General features: G+C 36.3%; 1 protein-coding gene across 11 annotated transcripts in view; it reads right to left on the reverse strand.

Annotated features, from left to right (window-relative positions):
- The window catches only part of vav2 (vav guanine nucleotide exchange factor 2), a 294,588-nt gene that overhangs the window by 32,961 nt on the left and 238,479 nt on the right, over positions 1-23,148 (reverse strand). For all 11 annotated transcript variants that reach the window (XM_015401637.1, XM_015401721.1, XM_015401713.1 and 8 more), the window contains 3 exons: positions 22,640-22,740; positions 9,122-9,221; positions 5,783-5,878 (listed from right to left, as the gene is read on the reverse strand). In XM_015401637.1, coding sequence (XP_015257123.1) covers positions 5,783-5,878; positions 9,122-9,221; positions 22,640-22,740 — 297 coding nt within the window. The remainder of the gene's footprint in view (positions 1-5,782; positions 5,879-9,121; positions 9,222-22,639; positions 22,741-23,148) is intronic.

Consider the following 23,148-nt stretch of genomic DNA (forward strand, 5'->3'; position numbering starts at 1 on the left):
TGAGGATTTATTAATTCTATAAAGCAAGCAGATAAAAACCTAAATCCCTACAACTCTTTTTTAATCCTCATTATGAATACCTATATCTAGATGCAAGCGAAGAGACATATTGATATATTTAACTGTCCAATTAGGTACAATGAGCAGGAAAAAAACGACTAAATTCAAGTAGAGAACAGATCAACAGGCTATTAGCTCAATTTAATCTGTGTTTCCTATGGCAGGTAAGACAGAGAAGGAAATTGAGATCAATAAGAAAAAATATTATTAAAATTAATTAGGATTATACTGATTAAATCCCATTTTATCCATTTCAGTGTGATGAAATGTTTGAACTATGCCAATCTGAAAATATAGAAACATTCATTAACAGCTAAATAGATCTAAAGAGTTGATGATCACAAATTAATGTCTTCAAATCCATTGATTTTCTCACTAAAAAGGTTATAATGTCTGCAGTAATTTTTTTGATAAGGAACTTTTTCCGCCTAAATGTTTTATGGACCAATAGGAGAGTTCCGTGTTTAATGATGCTACATTTCCATCTGGTTGTCGACCAAGTTAGGAAAACCAACATCTTTAGAGGTGAAGTTGACAGATTATGAAGGTTAAAAAACACTTTAACTTACTACAGAAAGCTGGATTATGTCTTTAAAAATTGACATCTTATATTGTTTCACTGTATGGCAATGCTTCTACAGTTATGTTCATTTTTGTACATGAATTTTGAGATTTTTTTTTTTCTCTGCCGCTCATCTAGGAAACAAAACATGTGAGATAATCTGGCACTGATTACCTTGATCATTTTTGTTTCTCTGCACGGTAAGTGCACAGAGAGAACAAGCACCGATGGAAATTTCAGCAGGATGTCAGGAGTCTGGTTATTTCAGATTAGACACACTTGAAGAAGACCCCTATTTACAGCTTTCCAGAGGAAGTGTGGATCAAGGGAGGATAGATTCCATCACGCTTCAGGTTAACAACACTCACCTTGCTGATTAAACTACAGCAGCTCTCTCTGTTGACTCTGCTGATCAAAAAACCTCATGGGTTGGTTTCATAGAATATCATAAATGAATCATTACCTGAACTGTCCAAAGCTATTTAGAGCTCAGCTGCTCACCCAACCCCTAATTTAATGACAAAAGTGGATCTCACTAAACTAGTATTCCAATTAAAATTAAATTAATTTCCATTTGAATTGTGAAACTGATAGATTCACAAGAAAAACTAAAAAAAAAAACCCAGAAAAATACATTTATGTTTCTTTCCAATCATTAGCATTTGGCTATGTCCCCCTAGAAATGAAACCAACATCTTAATAAGTCCTGTCTGCAAACAGAAACTCGAAGGGACTTGAACATTTCCTGGACTTCTGACTTCCATCTTGATAAAACACAACAGAGAAACAGCAGCTGATGACATGAACCCCTAATCATCACTGACAGTAGAAGCTTCACACCTGAACCTCAAGCAGCTTAGTTTCGATTTGATTTAAACTGACATGAACTTTAGGACCATTTCATTCAGTCCAGTCCCTCTCCTTCGCTCAGGCAAGTCTGTATCCGCTCATGAGCAGGGATGAGTACTGAAATCTGTAATTTTAAGAATAACAACCAAATTCCTTTGCTATTACAGAGAAGCTATTCACATAAAATCAAGTTTCAGTACCTAAATGCATCAGTTTGACACAGAGTGGAAGAGCGGACAGATTTACATGTCTGACATGAACACAGCATTGCACGTACGATAGGAGCTTGAGAATATGGCTCCACATTTCAAGGATGCAATGCAGATTACAACTGGTGCAATACCTGTGACGCAATGTGCAAGGTCTAACCTGAGGAAGCACCTGAAGAGTGAAGAGTGCACTACAACTACAATGACACCTACAGTCCAGCAGAGTTAGCACACCTGTATCAAAAAGCAACTCCTCATGTGAAGCCGGTAATTTGGGGGAGGCAGATGCATCATCATCTGCTCCAGACAAACAAGCCCATTGTTTAAGATGATGTTAGCACGGTACTGAACGGAACCCATCCCTACTGTACATAGTGTGAGAGCATCAACACAACATATTCAACAATTGTAGCCCATATTTTTTTAAAGGTCTGTGACAGATTTGAAAATAATTCTCCAGCACTTGCAAGGTTCCTTGTCTCTGTCATCCTTGCAATTCATTCACTACTCTCCACCACAGTTTTTCCTTCCACTCAATTTTCCAATAGGGTTGGATATATCCCTCTAAACAAAAAATTTCACAACAGACAAAAGAAAGAGAAAAATCAGATTTGGAAGTTAAACTTCATCAATAGTGCTGTCTCAAGCATTCCTGCTGTGCAGGATAAAATGTGCCACATAAATGTGTTTTAGTGTGACTGCTTCTCTTTTTAAATATTGTGTCTTATTTCAAATCCAAAAATAATCAGTCACAAGCTGCATTTATTATTCTAAGATGCCTTTAAGGACAGAGTCAGTCTTTTGTCTCTCTGGGGCAAAATGTGTGAGGGTAAATGTGTCTCCCATATGTTTACTTATTATATTCTCATGTATAGTCATTTAGCACATTGGCTCTGAGCAACAAGTATTGGCAAATGGACTTGGTGTGGCGTGAAGGTACGGTCCAGCACCTGAACGCAACAGAAACTTTGCACAAGGAGCTGCAAAGGAAACATTTCTTCAAGATTTTCAAACTATTTTCATATTCAGAAATGTTCAATGTACCTTTTTAACTGTTGCACTAATCAGCCAATTTTGAATAGTTTATCAATTTTGAATAGTTTATGAATAAACAAAAAAAAAACCAAAACAAATCAATTTTTTTTTTAACCACTATAAAAATAAAATCCTTTTCTTGTAAATGTTATCCAGATTTGTAGGACTGCATATTTTTACACAAATTACATGTTTTTCTCATAAAAGGTTGAAATTATGACCCTTTTTTATGGTATAGTTAAAGGTGGGTTGGAAATATAAATTTCTTTTTATAAAGTGTTTTATTCAAACACTGTTAAGTAAATCTGAGATATCAGTGTTGATTTCTCTTTAGTCAGAGACCGACTAAAGCAAATAAAAAACCTATTCAAAGCCAAAACAAACAATGAACTCTACTGTGATGATATCTCTTCAGCGATAAGAGAGGTGATGCCCTCAGGCATGATTAGACCCGCATAAACTTCCCTCCACACGGAAACGGGACCTGTCAATCCGGCGTGCCCCGGGGGCGCGTTCAGCAGCACTGTTCTCCTACAAAGTTGTGGCAGGCTGTGAAATGGAGTGTGTTTAATCTGATTAGTGCACGGTTGATTTGACCTCAGAGGATTTCCGTGGCTTCTGCAGGGGTTCGACACCAACAAACAGGAAAAAAATAAATAAAAATCACAGCTTTTTAAATCCATCTCTAGTTAAATGACGTAACTTTTTCTGAGTGGTTAGGGAGATGAAAGTGAATAAATCATGAGGAATATCATCGTTCTCTGCTTATCTTGTAAACAAACACCTAGTATCTAACAGGTTTTAGCTGAATGCTAACATCAGACCAGCTTAGTTTCCAATGGCTACCATTTCTCATAAAAGTAATCACCCGCTGGAGCTCTTTGGAAAGTTTTGTGATATTACAGCCATAAACTTGGAAGGGTTTTATTCCGATTTCAATGAACAGATACACATAAAGTAGTGGGTCACAGGATGAAACTGTGTGGTTTTAGTTACATGTTTGTAATTAAAAACATAAATCTATCCCTTTTTAACCTAAGACTGTCAATTATTCCTAAATGAAGAAGACCTGTGGACTTGACTTAGCAAAGGGGACCTTGCTAACTTGCAAAAACCAATGTGTGCTGGAAAGGAAAGGTCTTAAAGAGGTAATATATAGGAGGTGAGACAGTGAAGACAGTGAACTGCAGCAAAAACATGAACCAGTTATGACCGGGGAGGGGGATCGACCCACTGGAGAGATGCACACTAAAAGGGTAAAGCCAGAGAATGGAAGCTCAATAGACCTGCAGGTTTCTCCTTGATGGTTGCTGCCTGCACTGAACAATTACCTGGAACTGTAATGGGTGAGTCATGAAGGACAGCTAAGGTAAGAGAAAGAGCTCTGCTCAGATGAGCAACAAACGTCCTTACGTCAGACTTGTTTACCGAAAAACAAGGCTGACAATAGGGCTGCAACTAAAGATCATTTTGCAAATCGATTAATCTGTTGATTATTTTTTTTGGATCAATTTATTAATAATATGACAACCGAAAGTTACTTAGAGAAGACTTTTTACAAAATCAAACCAAGTGCAACAAATACTTGATGAGGCTGAATAAAGCACATTAAGGGATGAAAAAGATTTTTTAAAAGTGGGTTGCTCTGTCAGCTAAAGGCATTTTTTACAGTCTCTATGCTACAGTTAATGATTAATCGATTACTCAAATCGTTGATGATTATTTTAATAATTAATTTATCACGATTAATCTGATTGTTTCAGCCCAATTGACAACAACAATTCCATGATAACAGGTAATGTTATTTATCTTATCTTCTTTTACATGTTCAATGTTAAATATTGAATGTTAACGTTAAATGTCATATGTTCTTTGTACTGTATTTATTATTGACCACTTATTGTTACCAGTCTATCACTGTTATCTGTCATGTCCCGCACTTTATGTCAGTCTGTAAATGTCAGTCTTGTATATTCTTGTATATTTCTAAAGAGAAAACGTAATTTCATTTTCCCTTGAATGTCTTGTGCATATGAAGAAAGTGACAATAAAAGCTGACCTGACTTGACTTGACTAATGGCAGAGTCATTTATGGGGGGAGTACTGGTTAGATTTATAAGGAGGTTATTGGAACTAAATAAACAGAAAAATTAGAAGAAAACATGTTGCTGGCTTGAGACTGAGGTGGATATTCGCAGACAATTTGTCCAATCTAACTAAGCTTTTTTGTAAAACAGAATGAGCTAATAAGCTTGTAACTGAAAAGGCTTTAAGGAGTAATTACAGGGAAAGATGGTGGAGTGCTGGCTAAGAACATCTGATTAAGTTGGCTGAATATAGATATAGGACTCACTTTAAGGATTCTTATTTGTTTTCTTTTCCTTCCAAAGTGTGAACTACTTGTAGTTTTCTAATACATAAATCCCCAAATGTAAATCTTATAAATGGATTTTAGCTATGAAACATTAACAATTTTAATTTCTATGTGTCCAGCCTTCATTTATAAGGCATTCCTTGACAAATTTGTAAACAATTAAGAAAATGGACAGAAATCTGTTTTATCTGTACCTTTTTATAGCTTTGCTAATTATTAGAATTAGTGTAACAAACATTCCTGATAATAATCAATTCACCATGAACAAGCAGCTGACACACAGGGAAGCTATAGCAGGTTAAACCTCATGCGCCGACTTGAGATGTTATGACAAATCCATTCCTTATTCTCCTCTAAAGTGGGAATGGTAGCCTTAAGCTTTTCTCTAAAAACTGTAAAATCCAATCTGACCGCTGCTGCTGTACACACAATAAGGCTTCAATCTTTTCAGGGCTGTGCTTGAGGCTGACAGAAGGTGACAATTTGATATCCAAAAGTTGGAATTTAGGCTGTGAAGATTCTCTTCTGTTTTGTCTTCAAAGAGATTTATTTCCTATGTGGGAGTAGAGGATGAAAAAGATGAGGGTCATTTAAGGGCCATCTGTCATCTCACTCATCGAATGTCCAAGATCGGATTAAGTTGTGTAAAGCGGACGATGTTGCTGGTCCTTCAGACGTGAGAGTTCCACTTACCTTCAGAAGTAGGTGATACTTGAGCACCCTCTGCATGGGAACCACTAAGAGATCCTGCAGCTTGAACTTCCCCTCCTGCACCTTCATGGTACATTCCTGCAGGAGCAACAACATGAGCAGCAGGGTGGTCACCACGTTGCATAACAGGGTATTGTGTTTTTTTTTTATTTCTTCCACATGCAAGAATACTTTTATTGTTCAACAACTAATTGCTGCATTCCAGCAACAAGAGCAGGGCCTGTTTTTTTCTTCTGCCATAATGCCAGAAATGGTGACACAATTACTTTGGATGCTGACTGAGAAATTCCTCCAAATAATAAAATCATTTTGATTTAATCTCCATCACAACAAAACACAGAAGTACTCTTGTTGCCAAATAACAGGTGGTGTTAAAGTTTATCTCCACCTTTATGCAGTAACAGCAGCTTATCCCTCCTTCCTAACACCGTTTTTAAATAAACTTTAAGAAGATGATTTGAAGTGATACAAAACTGACCCATCTGAGAGGATCTCAGGGTAATCCACCCAGGCTGTGATCACTACCCCATTAATGTTGCCAATAGCACCCAAAGCCCTTTCTTTGCACTGAGAGACTGCTGATGCAACTCTTGCACAACAGTTCTGCTTTCAACTAAAGGATTCAGAGGGTCATTGAACAAAAACACAGAAAAAATTCACATTTTACAGCCCATGCCAGCACTCTGACACTGGGGAAAAAAATCTGCTTTTCACAAGCTTTAAGGCTTCAGTGTTTTTTGTATTAAGGTTACATTTTTCTTTGGTATACTCAAACTGAGCATAATGATGTTGAATAACGAATAGCAAAATGAACAATATATAGTTTAATGAATATTAAAATAATGAGCATTTTAGTATTTCAAAAGCACTTTATTAAGTATTAAATTAAATTAAGTGCTTGAAAAAAGGCTTTGTTCGCTCCCAATTTGTTCCTATTCAAACAAACTCAACTTTTTTGTAGCAATTTAAAATACAACTCAGTTAACGAAAGTAGAGAAAGAAACGTTTTATAGGGGATTGAATTAACAGAAGGTGAGTTTGTTTCCTAACATGTAAAGGTAACTCATTCCACAGTATATCTGTTAAACAGAGGAGGCGCTGTCACCTCTCTGCTCTCTCTTTGTCTTCATATTTGTATATTGGAGGATATTTTAATTCCATTTATTTTTATATCTTGCAGTGTTTCAGCCAAAATTGTGATTGAGGCCACTTTTTTAGATGAGAAGCAGCCTCACACGAGTGTTTAAACTGTTTTTTTTTTCATGGTTTACTTTTCCCTTTGCTGGAAAGTTATGATTTTTATCCAAAAGAGTCTAAAGGGTCCAACGTTATATAAAAAAATTTCAATTAACCGTTATTGTTAGCATGCCTTTGTTTTATTCTGGGATGAGAAGTTGACCATTTGCTGCTTTTACAGACAACAGTTCAGCTTTCAAAGTCTCCCCCTCACTGCTCACCAACTTGCTGCCATTCCTTAGCAAACTCTGCACTGGTGGCAGTCAGCTACCCTCCTGGGTACTGCCTGACCTTCTAGAACAATTTAAAGGTTTCTTCATGAATTTTGGAGGGCTCGATGTTTGGATAAATGGTTGATAACAGTGGAGTTTCATTAGCTGTAATAGTTCAGCCTGTAAATCCTAAAATAGCATTAATGACATGAAGTTTCTGTAAAGTTAACGAAACAATGATTTCAAGCACCACTCCAGTTAAAAGCTGCTTCACTTCCATCAGCAGGACAGAGTCGCATCAGCTTCAGAGACTCGTTAACATTTTCCCCTGAGCTCATTGAACTGATGCTACCAGGTCATTTTGTGGAGGGCTAAGTGCAAATGAGCTTTTTGTAAGTTCATTTTCATTAACTTTATTAACTTTGCATTCGACTGAATTTCATCTGAAGACTTCTGACCAACCAGACTTAATTCAAACAGGCGACTTAAAAGAGGAGAACTATATGTGAGCAAGAGAAGTTCGGCCCATGTTAAAGTTATTTGGCCATGGCTTTAGATTCATTGTAAGAAAAATAGTTTCTGAATTTTAGTTTCATTTTGTTTTTTTAACAAGACAACTTGAAATGAATTAACTATGTGATGCATAAAAAGAAGATATATATATTTGCTCCATCAGTGCTTCTTTAATGCAGATTAATTACATAATGCATTAAAAAACACTTTTGCCTTTTGATATTTCATTCTTTTTTATTATTGCTAAATTGTCTCCTATTCTCTCTACCTGCATACGTTGTATTTAACATTGTTAAAATAGAAAGTAGGCCACAGGATGTTATTTTCTTTTGTTCTGAAGAAAACATAATATTTTCATTATTTGCCCTGAAACACGATTTAATGTGAAGTTGATAACTTTATTTTACATGGTAATCTTTCATATGATCTTATTTAATTTAAAAGTATGTTAACTGACTTCACATTAAAACTATAAGCAAGAAAAGACACAATCGGTGCTATTCTGACACCTAAACACCTAGTTCACACATATCAGATAATCAGGTTCTTTCTTTCTTTTACCCATTTGTGAAGAAGAAGTGTAGCAGGCAGATTCTCCCCTAAGCTAAACCACTACAGCTAAAGTACTTTTATTATGTTTAGTTTTTGTTATTAGTGCAGATAAATCTGTGTCAATGGCACCAAAGGGACAATAGTGGCTTTAGATTTCAAAGGAGGATAATTCAGAGCATGTCTGAGGCTACAAACATCCCCAAACAATTTTGGATTTATTTAATTTAAAATGCAGGTAATCTTAAAACCATTAATGTATCAATATCTAAAGTCCAACTGTTACAGAAACTAATTAAACATGCTCAGATGTAGAGAAATTCATAACAATGATTCAATCAGGGGTGTCATTTCTGGCCCAGAAAGAAGTAAGAAAGTAGGATTTATTTATTTAGCACCTTTTTTAGACAAGTGCTGTTCAATAAGAGGCATAAAATAAAAAAAAAATAGCAGCGTATAAAATACATTTATACAAAACACAGTCATAGATTTACCAATCATCTACATACAGTAGGATCATCCCCACTGGTGCCAATTATATCTCTATAAATAGTAGGACTACAAAATAGATGATGCAAAATAATTTGTAGAGCTACAATTTAGGGTTTTATGTGTAGGGTAATTTTTCTAAGAATTTCTAATAAAAAAAAAGTTTGGTCATTGATTCTATCAAAAAACAACAACAACAAAACAGAATCATACCTCCTTATTCTGCTTGATTTAAAAAAAAAGAAAACTGAATACTAATCAATGAAGTCCTAATGTTAGCCTAAGCCCAGCTGTTCAGCAGAGAGCGCTAAAATGATCTTACCTCCACTTTTATTTTGACATCCTCTCGTGTTGCTATGAGATCATCCAGTGTCTTCTGGGCGTTCTCCATGTGGCTGCAGTACTGACCGTAGATCAGCAACCTGAGAAAGGGACAAATCTTTGCATTAATCCAAACTGTCACAGCTCATCATCCTTTCAGGATTCAGCAGGAAAGGGACACATTAAAGGAGGTATAGTGCATGTACGTTTGACCCTACTGTCAGTCCTGTTCCCATCAAACGGACACAGCACTCACAGTGACACACACAATATGGACGCATCTCCAAATAGACAACTCAGTAAAGTGGCTGAAATCCATTCATGCTAATGTATACATTTAAAAACAACATTATTTTATGTTCTGATATCTAAAAGGTTACTTATATTTCTTAGCTAAGCAGACCCTTTATTACACCACTCTGATACTGTAGCGTTTATTAGCAGTAGTGGACAAAGAAAACCTACAGTAACATTTAGATACTCTCAACGACACTTAAAAAGCAAAAGAAAAGAGGATTCCAAGGTGGTATTTTTTCTGAAATTTGTCTACTTTTTTTTTCTATAAAAATAAGAATCCTTGATTTTTTTTTTTTTTTTGGCCAGCCTATCTTGACAACAAGTTGAATTCCGAGACATTCTCAGACGTCTCTGCTGCAGGAATGAATCATAGGAATAAGTTGTTATCTGTGAGTCTGAGCAAATCAACCTTTCCTTTAGCAAAAAAAGGTTGAAAAAAAAAGAAATCCTTTTCCTCTTGTTTTCAGACTAAATATCTGTGATAACCAGTTTAATCACATGTAAGCTTTGGTATGTTCAAATGTGAGATGCTTCTTTTGATAAGCAGGCTCTGTGTAAACGACAGTAATAATTTCCTCTCAATTTTTTTGCTAATCTTTTCATAAAGCTTCATAGATGAAACTGCTGATACATACTGAGGGCTGATCCTTTAATTTGATCAAAAAACGGACGCAGAGGTCTGAGAAGTCTCTATTTGTGACCCTTTCTGTCTGTGCAGCTTGGAAGTTCATTATTTCACCATCCAATCCTTTTGGATTGCAATATTGTCATACCTATGATAATTCAAAAAAGTGAATACTTATAAATAGGAGCATATTGGTTAATCAGAGGAATCCAAACCCCGTTTAAGAGTTTGTTAAAGTTCTCCCTATTGTATTCGTTTCTAAATTATACTATATGCTTTTTCTTAAAATGTTGGGATCTGGAGGTCTGTCCACTTTCTCCACCAGAGGGCGTACTAGATCTCCTGGAGCCGGAGCTGATTGCTACCCCCTGTCGCTCATCTGCTCATCAGGAGATCTGTATTTAAGGAGGCAGAGGACTTCTCTCCAGTGCCAGAGTGTTTGCCAGTTACGGTTAGCAAGCCTGAGCCAACCTGCCTGTCTGAACCTCTGACTCCCTGAAAACCAGAACCTGATCTGTTTTCTCCTCTCTGCTTCCTAGATTGAACCTGTCTGAAACCTGAAACCCAGAAGAGTATCTCTGCCGGTAATCTGCCTGTCTGTTCTCTGAAGAACTCGGGAAAACTATTCCTGTCAAAGACCTGCCTGCCCGCTCTCTGAAGAAACCGGAAGGGAAACTCTAATCGGTAATCTGCCAACACTCAAACCAAGCTCTGCCTCCGCCTAGCCCTCAGCCTGCCGACAGCCTCTGGACCCTCAAGGTTCCCCCCTCAGCCGCTCAGCTCAACTCCTGTACAGGTACAGCCCTGCACATTCTCATCCTGCAAATTACCTGGACCTCCACTAACTCCTCTGTCCCCCTCTGCAGTGAATCCACTCGTGACCAGTCCTGGACCTGTTAACTCTGTGTGCATTTCAGAATCCACTCGTGACCAGACGAGTTCTCCTTGGGATCTGTTTATTTATTGTATTCCATCTTCTAAATAAACTTTTAAACTTTTATCCAGTCTCGGAGTGTTCTGCATGTGGGTTAGGCACCTAAAGCCAAACATGACATAAAATATGATTCAAGAAGCTTTATCTTCCAGTTGGTAAGTGAATATCTTCACCAATGTCACCAATAAACATAATAAAAGTAGGGTTTTATTTATTTCTGTGATTAATTCATATACAACAATAATTTTAGCACATGTTGGAAACTTCCCAGTAGACAGAGAAATGTATGGGCCCCCCTATTAAAATGTGTAAAATCGGGATGTATTAATTTGATTGCAGTAGCATTATCTGACTCTTAAGAATCCAACTTCTGATAAATGAAAACACTTTCAATTAATGCATCACATCAAAAGTTTGTTCTTTAATCTGTAGCATAATTAACAGTTTCATGTCATGAACTGATCAGTTTGATGAAATGTCTAATATTAATATTATCCATGTGGTCCATTTTTTCTTGGAAGTAAGCAGAAAACACAGCGGCCCATTTCTTTCATCTAATGACCTAAAAGGCAGCTCTTTTTGCTGCAACACTTATTCAGATCCAGGATACATTTTTTCATGGGGGACCAGAGGTTAAAAAAAAGTCTCCAAGGCTTAGAGAGGACTGTGAAAAAATAGTAGCATTTACATGTTTAGATGATTGGTAATTATGTCATAAAAACACCACTGGGACCTTAGCTAGAACTGTGAGTTTGGATTTGATATAAAAATTTACACGCTCCTTTTATTTTTGAGTTTACAAAAAAAACTGGCAATTAACAATTTGTAATGAAACTGTAAATAACTTAATAAAGTGTGCAGGTTGAGATAAAAATATTAACATAAATGATGTTCCCTGTTAAATCAATTTGTTCCTTTTAGGTGTATCTTCTTTTGACTGTTTGAGTTTAAAGGGTGAAAAAAATACAAGTGCAATGAAAAAAGTCCATCTAAGGCTTTTAAAAACATCTTTAACAAATATAGCCATGGTCACTCCAGGTTGGGCTTCTCTGTTTCATCTCACAGTTTGATATTTTTAATTAAACTGAAAAATCAAATCAACTACTAACCCAATGCAGCCTGTTAAAATGAAACATATTGGAATATTAAAACTTTAAACAGCTGAGATTTTGACTGAGATATCTGCAGTTATTCCCTGAGATTAAATTTGCATGTTTGAGATACAATTTGCAGCTTAATAAGAACTAATATGGCTCTTTGGAAATGTCTGTGATGTTTAAGATACAATATCAGAGATAAAAGAGAGATCACAGTCTGAGCTCATAATTAGCTCTGAACTGCTCTGTGATTTCCAGCCTGCAGGCTGTGTGCTGCACATTCACTTTAGGATTAATAACACAGTTTCAGAGGTCAGTTTAAGAGACGTTTACCACCACAGGGAGGACAGATAAATGATTGTGTGAATAAATGTTCTCTGATTAGAAAAGTAAAGCAGGCTGAACTCGAGGCAGCCTTCGTCAGGGTGGCATCTTCCTGCCAATGAACTGTAATCACAGATTTTCTGTTATCAGTGTGAGAGGAAAAATATTCGTTTGGTTTCAAGCGGTGCTTCATTAGATATTACAATGGGACACTGACACAGATCTGGGAGGGTTCAGCTGGGAGCCAGTTCAAAGTCATCTTGCCTGGAGGATGCTACAACCCGTGGCACACATTCCTTCTCACAGACTCAGTCAAAGTAGGACACTGGCACGGCTGGCATAATGCTCCGCCCCCAAACCATTTGACAGAGCTGGCAAAACCCAAACTGAAGCTAGAGAGAAGTGAAGGCATGCTGGAGTCTAATCAAACCCCACATAAGGATGAAAGAGGAAGATCTCTGCAAACTGAAAGCATAGCAGAAAAATTATAAACACCATATGTTTCATTTTTAAAGTGTCAGATGACTTTTAATACTATTTTACTATACATACTAGAGGTAGACCAATACATCAGATGGAGAATATTTTTGACCAATATATGCTTCAACATCATGTGAACCATGTGTATACTGCTCCCTCCATTTTATCAAATCATAATAATCTGCATCGGCCATATGAAACCTGAATCAGTGGATCTTTAATTCATGCATGGAATGATTTGTTGTGAAAGATGCAGGTTAAACTTTTCCCAAGCATAGAGAGACTGGGAACCGCTGACCATTCTACTTTCTATAATCTCAAGATCAGTAGTTTTAAACTTAAATCCTCCATCCCAAACACCTGAATAAAAGGCCGTAGCTACCTATCTTGTATGCAGGTAAGCTCTGCTTAAATAAAAGTTAAGGTAAGAGTCCAGAGTTCTCTCTAATTCTCTCTTTTTTTGACTCAACCTACAGGTAATCTATAGGATTCAGTTCCCACTATCGAGGACAGAGTTTGTGGGTCATTGAACCATTTTTTTTTTTTTTTTGGCCTAAGTTTTTCAATGCCTAACATGTTAAATACCCATTCATTCAATATAAAATATTTCTGCATATCAAAGATTTCATGATGCCATGACCTCAAATAAAGTCCCCAGGAGTTTTTTTGGGGGGGGACAAAAATATGGCAGCCCACAGGATCCCAGATCTTCCACCATACTTGACAGAATGCAAACCTGATTATTAGCTGCATAAAGGCTCTAGCTTAGTCTCAATAGTTTTGCGACCTTTGCATATTTAGGTTTTTGATGGTAGAGTAGGACAGGAAAGCCCATTACTGGCATCTTCCAAGCAGCTGTTTTTCACATACTGTAGATAACTTTCTACTGCTGTTATATACAGTAACAGACAACAGAACCAAGTCGAGAGTTTCTAGAAGAGCCAAACAAGTTCTGCCTTTAAGAGGTTAAAAATCAACAAAAAAAATATCAAGTTTCGCGGTTTTTAACATCTTGACCTAATTTGTTTTTGAGCTGCACTTAGATATTTACAAAACATTCAATAAGATTTCATTCAAAATGTTTGTGGTTAAAAAAGGATTGCTGCTTGATGTCTCAGCTGCTCCCAAATCACCAAAGCGCAAACTCATAAATGTCAATTTCTGACATGAAAGCATTTAAATATGAATAATTTTAGTTTGGAAAACTCTGTAAAATGATAGTACTGCAAAATAAAACCAAAAAATGATCTAAACTTCTGTTCATTATCATTAAGGGCTTCTCTGGAGCCTGCAGAGGGGATCCAAGATCAGACAATCCCTGAGCTAACAAGGTCCTGATTAAGACAGGATCTACACACGAGGGAGACGGCTCCCTCGGCTCCTGCTCCTCTGAAAGTGATTGAGATTAATGGCTGGCCTTGATCAATGATACGACGGCAGATGGACCATAGACTGTTACACAGACCAAAGACAGAAATCATATAATGAATCATCAGGACTTAATGGAACATGAAGGTCTTATTTTAAGATGTTCCAAGTTGGGAATGTCAAGGAATTATGATTCTGATGTAATAGCACGTCGAGCACAGTGAAACATTACAGTGCTGTGAAAACCAGCTGCACAATAGATTTCCTTTAATATTTGCTTTATTTTTCTTATCACACTGAAATATCTCACATCAAAAACTGTGTCTTAATATCAGATAAAGCTAACTTGTCTACATTTTAAAATGCAGCTTTAAACCAAAATGAATAGCTTCTTAAACCTAAATATCTTCTGTGACACCTTTAGCGGCTATAACTGCATGCAAGCATTTATAATAAATGGCGGCTATTTTTTTTTTATTTCTTATTTTATCTTTTTTTTTTTTTTTTTTACAGCAAAGGAAAAAAACGTCTTTAAAATACCCTTTACAGATTTGGAAAACTTTGGTCTAAAACCTTCAAGTTTGACAAAAACAAAACTAAAACAAAACAGAACAAGTGGGTAATGGGATGAATACATTCCAACATTACTAGAAAAATAAAACCAAACAAAAAAAAACATAATTGAAGATTAAGCGGTGTAGATGGAAACAAGGTTTTTATTTAAAAAGATCCACCACAAAGTGACAAATGACATTACTCCCTCTGCAATAACAAGAAGCTTTTGAATAGAAATTTGAGTTTAATCATGTTCTCATTCAGCTGCGGTCAAATGAACCCATTGTCACAGCTTTTATTTAATCGATTTATTGTTTTTGCAGCTGTTGGCAGCTGTTTACAAGCTCCAAGGTACTTATTGAATGATTTTCTCTGAGGCCCCTAATAGTTAGAATTCAATACCTGCTTATACAGAAAATAATCATGCAGGGAATTTAGAGAAGAACACATCCTTTAGTCGGATGCTGTCCTCTTTTTTTAGACCAGGCAGTTTAACAAAGGCTCTAATGGCGAATGAACACGGCAGCTTGCATCCTTATTTTCTCAGTCATTCAGCTGTGATTACTGCAGCTAACAGATCATTGTTTTCTGGTCTCTGCTCAGGATTTGGAAAGAAAATTACAAATAGAATTTATGAAGTACAAATCCATATTTGAAGGTGGAACATATCGCTTCCTTGCAGTATGCAAAAAATGGACAGATGATAAACAGACAATAAAGAAGTAGGTCTAATAGTGAGAAAGCATAAAATAGTCTCGATATAGTGTCTTTATTTTGGATTTAGGCTGATTTCTTGGACATTTTTAGATGACAAGTGGACCTTATCTTATCAGAATTTTGATCTTTGCTTAAGCCAAAAGACTTGGGGAAAAAAAAACCAAAACAGATAAATTGGTTGTTGTGCCAACAAATGCAACGTAGTAAATAAAGAACTTTAGTGGATCCAGTGGATCCTTAGCCACAACAGAACCAGCATCAACCATCTATGCATCTAATAGTTTAAAGAATTGTGTAAAAAAAATAGTGTAAAAACTTGTAAGATCTAAAGCATGGGCTAAAAAATGCTATTGTTATGAAAACTGCTGAAATGTCAGCAACTGTCTGATATTAGCTGTACTTACTCTCCTATATGCTTGGAAGTAAAATACCAATTAAAATCTCCACACTTTCTGGGTTACATCATCATTAGGTTTGGTAAAATAAAAATAAAACAGTGATAAATAACTTAAAGTGAATTAATGTGTCCTGATTTTGTAGATTGCTGTACTACCATATTTATTTTTAAAGTACTTTAAAAACAATAAATAGGTGAACAAAAAGGTGTACAAGTAAAGTATAAGGTAAAAAAAAAAAAGCCCACCCTAAAATGAAAATAAAAATAAAAATGTAATGTCAGACTTCTGATTGATAAAGGCCAAACAATAGAAATTACTTTAATAGTGAGATTTGGAAACCACAACTAAGGAAGTTTTTATTTTATACTGAGATATTTTCTTTTTTTTGTTTTTTTGTTTACATAATAAAAATATGACTATTTAACATCCACTGTCACAATATGATACTTTTCTATGTCTAAATGAAGACCTGTGCAGTTTATATAAAAAGAATGTCCAATCATCTTGCTAAATAAAATGCCACACCTACCAAATTTATTTCCAGAGGTGTATCATGCCAGGGGCTGAGGTGATCAAAACATTTAAAATCAACACTTTAAACAGTTAACTATTTGTTTTTCTTTTTCCCCTGACGGTTAGGTAAAACTGATCCCTAAAAGAAATTGAATTCCCTCATTCACTGTAGGTGGAAGAACAACTACCAACATGTCTAGGGCCGAGAGCAGAGAGCAGACAGGGAGAAACTGAAAGATGTTAACAAAAAGTGTCATCATAGTATTGAGTTAGGGCTCTCTCTGCTGTTGACCTGGAAGAGCATCTCTATGCAATTAAAAAAACAGACTGCAAATATTTAACTTTTATTAAAACAGGGCAAAAAAGAAACCTTTTCTCATGAAGTAAATAAATGCCTGACTAACGACAATCCAGGACTTTAGGAAGAGTGAACATTTTATAGCTGAGTATAAAACTAATTCAAAAGGAATACAGAACAAAGGAGATGTTTGGCTAAGACATCATACAGACACTGTAAAGCAAGGGGGTGGAAGTGTCATGGTTTGGGCACGCTTTGCTCAAGCAGGACTTTTCCATCTGTCAGAAAATCTGACAAGTATCAGAGAGCGCCTTATAAAAATAAAACATGGCGTAAGTGATGGGATATAATATCTCACAAGATATACTTTACTTCTTGATATTAAAGAAGCTTTAAGTTTTGAATTATTTTAGATTTTTAATGCTTTCAAAACTTGTTTATTTGCTGTAGATGTCTTTTTTTAGTTCATCCCTCCATTAAAAAAAGATCTAAAAAAATGTTTAAAAAGTAAGAATAAATATTCACCAAGGGGGCATTAAAAGATTAAAGAAAGTCTGCCTGGTTGGACATCAGATCTATAGGAAAAAGGGATCAATCTCCAACTACCCCAGTTCGAATATGTGCTTTTTTCTTTAAATATTTCAGCGAATGTTAATCATCTCCTTCACTGCAGTGAGAATAGCCAGAAATCAGACAGGAATTATATGAAAGGATTAGAAGATAAAAGAGGCATTGTATGTTTCGGGAGGACAATAATAATAATAAAGCCTGGATCTAAAATTCAGCTGGCAAATGTTCTTAAGTGCCTTTAGAACTCTTACAGCCGTCCAGCTGGCAATATTAGTCTGCATGGCATTGAGGCAAAATAAAGAAGAAAGAGCAGAAGCAAAGGAGCTAACGAGTTTGAGTTTCCCTTTGGGTTTGGACAAACGGTTGAATCTTCTCCTCTTTTGTGTGGATTGGTAACTTCCACATCCTGCCGTGGGGGTCTCTTCTTTAACGAGAACGCCGCTGTGCATCTTATTTCACTAGAAACACTATTTTTGGGGCAATTGTGCCCTACGTTTCCGCCTTCGCCTTTGCAGAGGGCAGCAAGCTGAGTCAGGCGACTGAGGAATTCTCTGAGCTAACCAGAAGTGACAGGCTGTGGAGCCAGCTAATATTCTCCGACACATGGCATTGGGACCCCCTCACCTCCACTCAACATATCCAGCAAACAGCGATGGGTGGAGAACATAGAGCACAGGCCCTCTCTAAAGAGGCTCACAGTGCCTCAATGATTAGGCCCCGCCTGGATATCTGGGAGCCAGATTACTCCGGAAATGAGTTGGGGAATGTTGCAAATGACTTTATCAACAAGAGGCTATTTAGATGCCCATTTAGTTTATGGAGTCTCCTCTGAGTGCACTTTTCCTTTCAGGCTCACTCTGGCTGTTTAAAAGCTAGGAAGATGAACCAGTGACATTTTCAGCATGGCTGCTGGTTCAATGACAAACACACAAAAAGGCCTTTTCATCTTTCGCACCAACGTGAGAAAAAAAGATACAAGCACATTGTTGTAAAGGTCACAGCGACTTACAAGCACAGATAACCAAATTAATTATGCCAGACCCCATCCTGGGGAAAACGGCCGAGATGCCGGAGGAGAGGGTTACTGAATGAGTCTAAATCCCACGGTTACGGCTGTTTATCACCACAAAGACACAAATGCAGTAGTGGCTTGAAATGAGGAAGGTATGTATGTCAATCACCTGCAGGTGGTAAAAGACCGGGATGGTGAGCATCTGCAAATCAACTGAATAATTTTCTTTAAATAACCCTGCATCACATTTCAGAGAATGTCACTGAAAGGTAAACAGTAACAATCATCGGCGTGTCATCGGTAAATTTGTTTATGAATGGAGGCGAAATGTTAAGTTGCTTTCAACGCATATGAATTCGGCAAAGCCTTTATTCCAGATGAAAATCCAAACAGAATGAGCTCTAATAATATATATCAAATGAGCATCAATCTGCGAGGTAAATAGAAAAACCGACGAAAAGTATCCATGCTTGGTTTAAAACATTTTGTTTAGAACCATGTTTGAGACAAGCTACTTCATATACTGCAAATATAAAAAAAGTATGTTTTTTTCTACTTCTTTTTCAGCACTGATTGTCCCTCAACAAGAAATTTGTCATCTGCAATTACAACATAATCCTTTTTTGTTCAGGAATAGTAATAGTCTAAGTCTTAAGCCTGCAAACTTTGCAATCACTTCAAGAACAATGCCATGCTCTCTAAACACTAGAGCCACCTCCAGTTCCAGTACTGCCACTGATAACCTAATTTTGAGTTGCAGTAACTTTAAATTCAAATAAGGGATAAATAGAAAGCTTTACTTTCATTTTACAGACAGTGCAATGCTGTTGTATATAGCTGCATCTTTATTACTGAAATTGAACATTAAAGGCACACTAAGCCTCTAAATCAAAAGTCAACTCCAAAAGTTGTCAAAACTAATATAACCTACAATTTAAAGATAGAAATACTGACAAATAAATAATGCTACAAATTACACCTGCCTCAGTTTTTTTTTATAGATTTGAATTTTTGTCCCTCTATATAACACTTCAGGTTTTCACAACTAAAAACTGTTATTTGAATAAAAATAAAGGATGTTTTTTTTTTTGTCTATGATTACATTTAACTTTTTCTTAAATATATGGTTTTATGCATTACAGAAAAAAAAATGTATTTCATTGCAATATATTTGTTAGATTTTAAAGATTTTTCCATGTCCTCTTTGTTTGTAATTAAAGAATCATATCATACATAATTTAGGGAGGTCAGCACTTCATTTATCTGTTTGTCTTTATTTAATTTAAAAAATACCACAAAATAGGGCTATACATGCATGCATGCATATAAGCAACAACTCTCTGGAAAACACTAAAGTCAAGCTAACTATTTAGCTTCCCAACATTCAGGCTCTGCTGACCGTGAAACTTTAGTAGGGAGTAAAAGTGAAAGATTTAGAAGGTGAAGAGGTTTGTTAAGCCATTAGGAAAAAGCTTAAAACTCACGTTTTGTTTTATGAAAATAATGAATTCAATGTCTTTTCAAAAGCTTTTTTTGTTTTACTGCAGGGCATATCGCTTTACACATCATTAATTTAAGTAATTGCATTTAACCTATAGAAGCTGATTTCCATAACAATAAGCTGTTGTACGGTGATTCTCAAAAATAAGAAAGCTTATCCATAAAGGTAGACATTTTCACATACAGTGTGCCAAGTTTGGCAGCCATATATATATCAGGGTCGCCGAGGTCTGGCTCTAGATCAGATGTGATGTTGAGGAATGATGGCTTCCCTTTGTGCTCTTCTCAGTGGGGAACATGTTTCTCCACGTAAATAAAGGAACTTTCTCACCAGCGTCATCCAGCCTTTTCACTAGTTCTTTTGTCTTTGTTCTGATATCTTCCACACATTTGCCACCAAAACACATTTACCTCTGAGACACAGAATCTTTCTTCTTCCTGAGGTTTCCCATTCATATGTCAATTTGAACAGATCAACCTGACATCTGCAAATTGTACCCAGGTGTGAATGAAACTTGTGATGATCCGCAATTCTTCTTCTTCCTATCTGAACTGTTTTTATTTCTACGTAAACCCAAAGGTTTTCCCCCTTTTGGCTAAAATATTGTGAATTCATCTCCTTAAACACTCCAAAACCTTCATTGTTGGGGCTTTCCGAAATCATGGTAATTATTATTTTTTTTCCCCCAGGTTTTTATTGTCATTACACTGTAACAACTACAGAGCAACGAAATGTTTTCTCTGCATTGAACCCATCCCCTTGGGGAGCAGTGGGCTGCCACTGTGCTGTGACCAGGGAGCAGTGTGGGGATAAGGGTCTTTTGCTCAGGGACCCATAGTGACAGTCTATGGAGGTGGGCTTTGAACTCAGAACCTCAGAAATCCAAGCTCTATGCACTAACCACTAGGCCGCCACTCCTGGATGTGAATTTCTGAATTTACAGAAAGCAATACTGTCTTATTTTCTCATTTAGTAAAATTTTGTATTTGCCATCTGACCTTATGTTATGGCTGCATGTACAGCCACACAGATGTGGTAACAAATATTCTTTTTCATATAGGGTTTCAATTACAGAATAATTTCATTATTTGGAATTTATTCATCCCCATTGCACTTTATTTTAAAATCAGTGTGCACATTCTGGTTTACCCTGTTCTGTTGTGACTCTGTTTCATTTATACTTTGTTTCAGTTGCTCTGGTCCCTTTGCTGAGGAAACAGCAGGTGGCTGAGGGGCTGAGATGATATGGACCATACCAAATCAGTGCTATAGGGGGGAAATGGCATCTTGCTTAATTTGGTTTAGTTAGGTTTGTGTTTGTTTTGCCCCATGTATTTCTTTTGTGGACTGATCAGCCACTATTTAAGTTTCTCTTTGTTTCAATAAGGGAGGTCAGTTTGTTTGAGTCAGTTCTGTTACTGGTTATTTTGAGTAGGTTTTGTTCCTTTGACCTCATTTTTGGATCCATTTTGTCCTTGTGACAGTTTATCTTTTTTGGGTTAAATAAAACAACCCTGTTTTTTTAAAAATACACCTGTGCCTGTCTGTCCTTACTGCTGGGTCCTTCACAACTTATTTAGGAAATATTTAGACTTATCTGGTGTCTGAAATGGAAAAAAAAAAAACATTTGGATGTGTTTCCATAAAAATGAATATTTAGTTTTAAACTATAGGGAATTAGTGAACAGTAGGTTTTACACATGGTGTGCTCAACTTCTTAAAGGTATCTGCATGAGCTTATAATCATGGAAAACATCTGATAAAATAATTTTAGGCTAGAAGGATCAACACAGGAAAAAAAGGATTTATAATCACTACAGAGAAATATAACTACTTGTGTCTGCAACATCAGGCAGGGCAGTGTGTGACTCACTTCTGCAGTAATGGCTGCATTGTTCAAGGAGGCTCCTTTTTTCCAGGGGTGCATATAGCACCAAGACCGAAGCCAGAAACTATTATCACCATCATTACCAAGGAAGCCATTGCACTCAGAGCCAGGGAGGAAAATCACTGCTCCCCTTCAGGGGTGCAAATCATCCACACGTTTCTCTATAGCAGGGCAACATGGAGATAAAATGGAAATTCCTAAAGATTTCCTTCAAACTACCTTGTTTGTTCCCACCTCTGAAGAAATATCACATAATCAAGTCATTTTTATTATACTCAATGAAAATTAACTTTCAAAATGTCTAAGAAATAAAAAAAAATGTTTTAGTTAATATGTTGCATATAGCAGATGCAGGGTAGACTTTTGTTCCAAGTTAATACATCTTTTGTTTTCTACTTGCCTTTTGTAGATAGTGACATCAATTTAACATTTAATCAATACTGAGCTGATCTGCTTAATGTTGTCAGTCCTTCTCTGTGAAATCAAACAATTCCTTATCTATACACAATAGAAACAGTAAATTACAACCAAAAAATGCTAAAATTTAAAAGCACTAGCAGCAAAAATGTAAGTAAATCATAATAAATGAAGAAAATGTGATAAAAGACGAGCAAAGAAACATGAGTGACAGTCTAATGTGATCCCGAGTGCAGTTACTCCGTCTGCTTCTGCTGAATACAGACAATTGGCCTCATGCTCTCTCAGCTTATTTCCCCACAAAACTTAATTTTTTATTTTTTTTGTGACTTATTCTTTGTGCACTAATCCCATCAACAGGCTGCTTGATCTGTGGATGCTCCTCTTAATGCAGTCTCATACAGAGGAAAGGATAGTGAAGGCGTCCATCTTTGTGCTCTAACTGGATTTTAGCGTTCTGGTTACTGGGGCACAAAAGAAAATGACACAAGGTCAAAAGCTTGGCGGGGATTATGGGAGACCTACCTTTCCTTAAATTCGAGGAAGATCTTTCCAAGGCCACTTCCTCCGCTGACCATGCTCAGGTCAATGGCTCTCAGAAGGGCAAAGTGGACTCGGATTATATCCTACGGAACAACACAATGAAACAGGATGAATTCACAATAAGTAGTTCAATATTCAAAATCCATATTTGACAAGATATTTCACATGTTTATATAAAGAACTCTTCTGTTCATTAATTTAAAAAGCAATTTAAATTAATAACAACTAAATCTTATATGTAAAAAGAAATAAATGTAACATTGATTTTTTTTTTCATTTGTTTTGTCAAAAAGTGATATCTTATTATATATTGTATTGGCTGGAAGTTATGGGGTAAATTGTGCAACAGACCATCTTTTATATTTTGTTTTGTGTTTGGAGAAAGGGGCACCTTTTATAAGCTTTGTGTTCTTTGTGTTCCTTTTCACTCATGTAAACAACATACAATGTGAAGCTATTCATGAAATAATCTTAAAAAAAAAAGAAAATGA

The sequence above is a fragment of the Cyprinodon variegatus genome, unplaced genomic scaffold, assembly GCF_000732505.1.
Source record: "Cyprinodon variegatus isolate N-32 unplaced genomic scaffold, C_variegatus-1.0 Scaffold32, whole genome shotgun sequence".
NCBI lineage: Eukaryota > Metazoa > Chordata > Actinopteri > Cyprinodontiformes > Cyprinodontidae > Cyprinodon > Cyprinodon variegatus.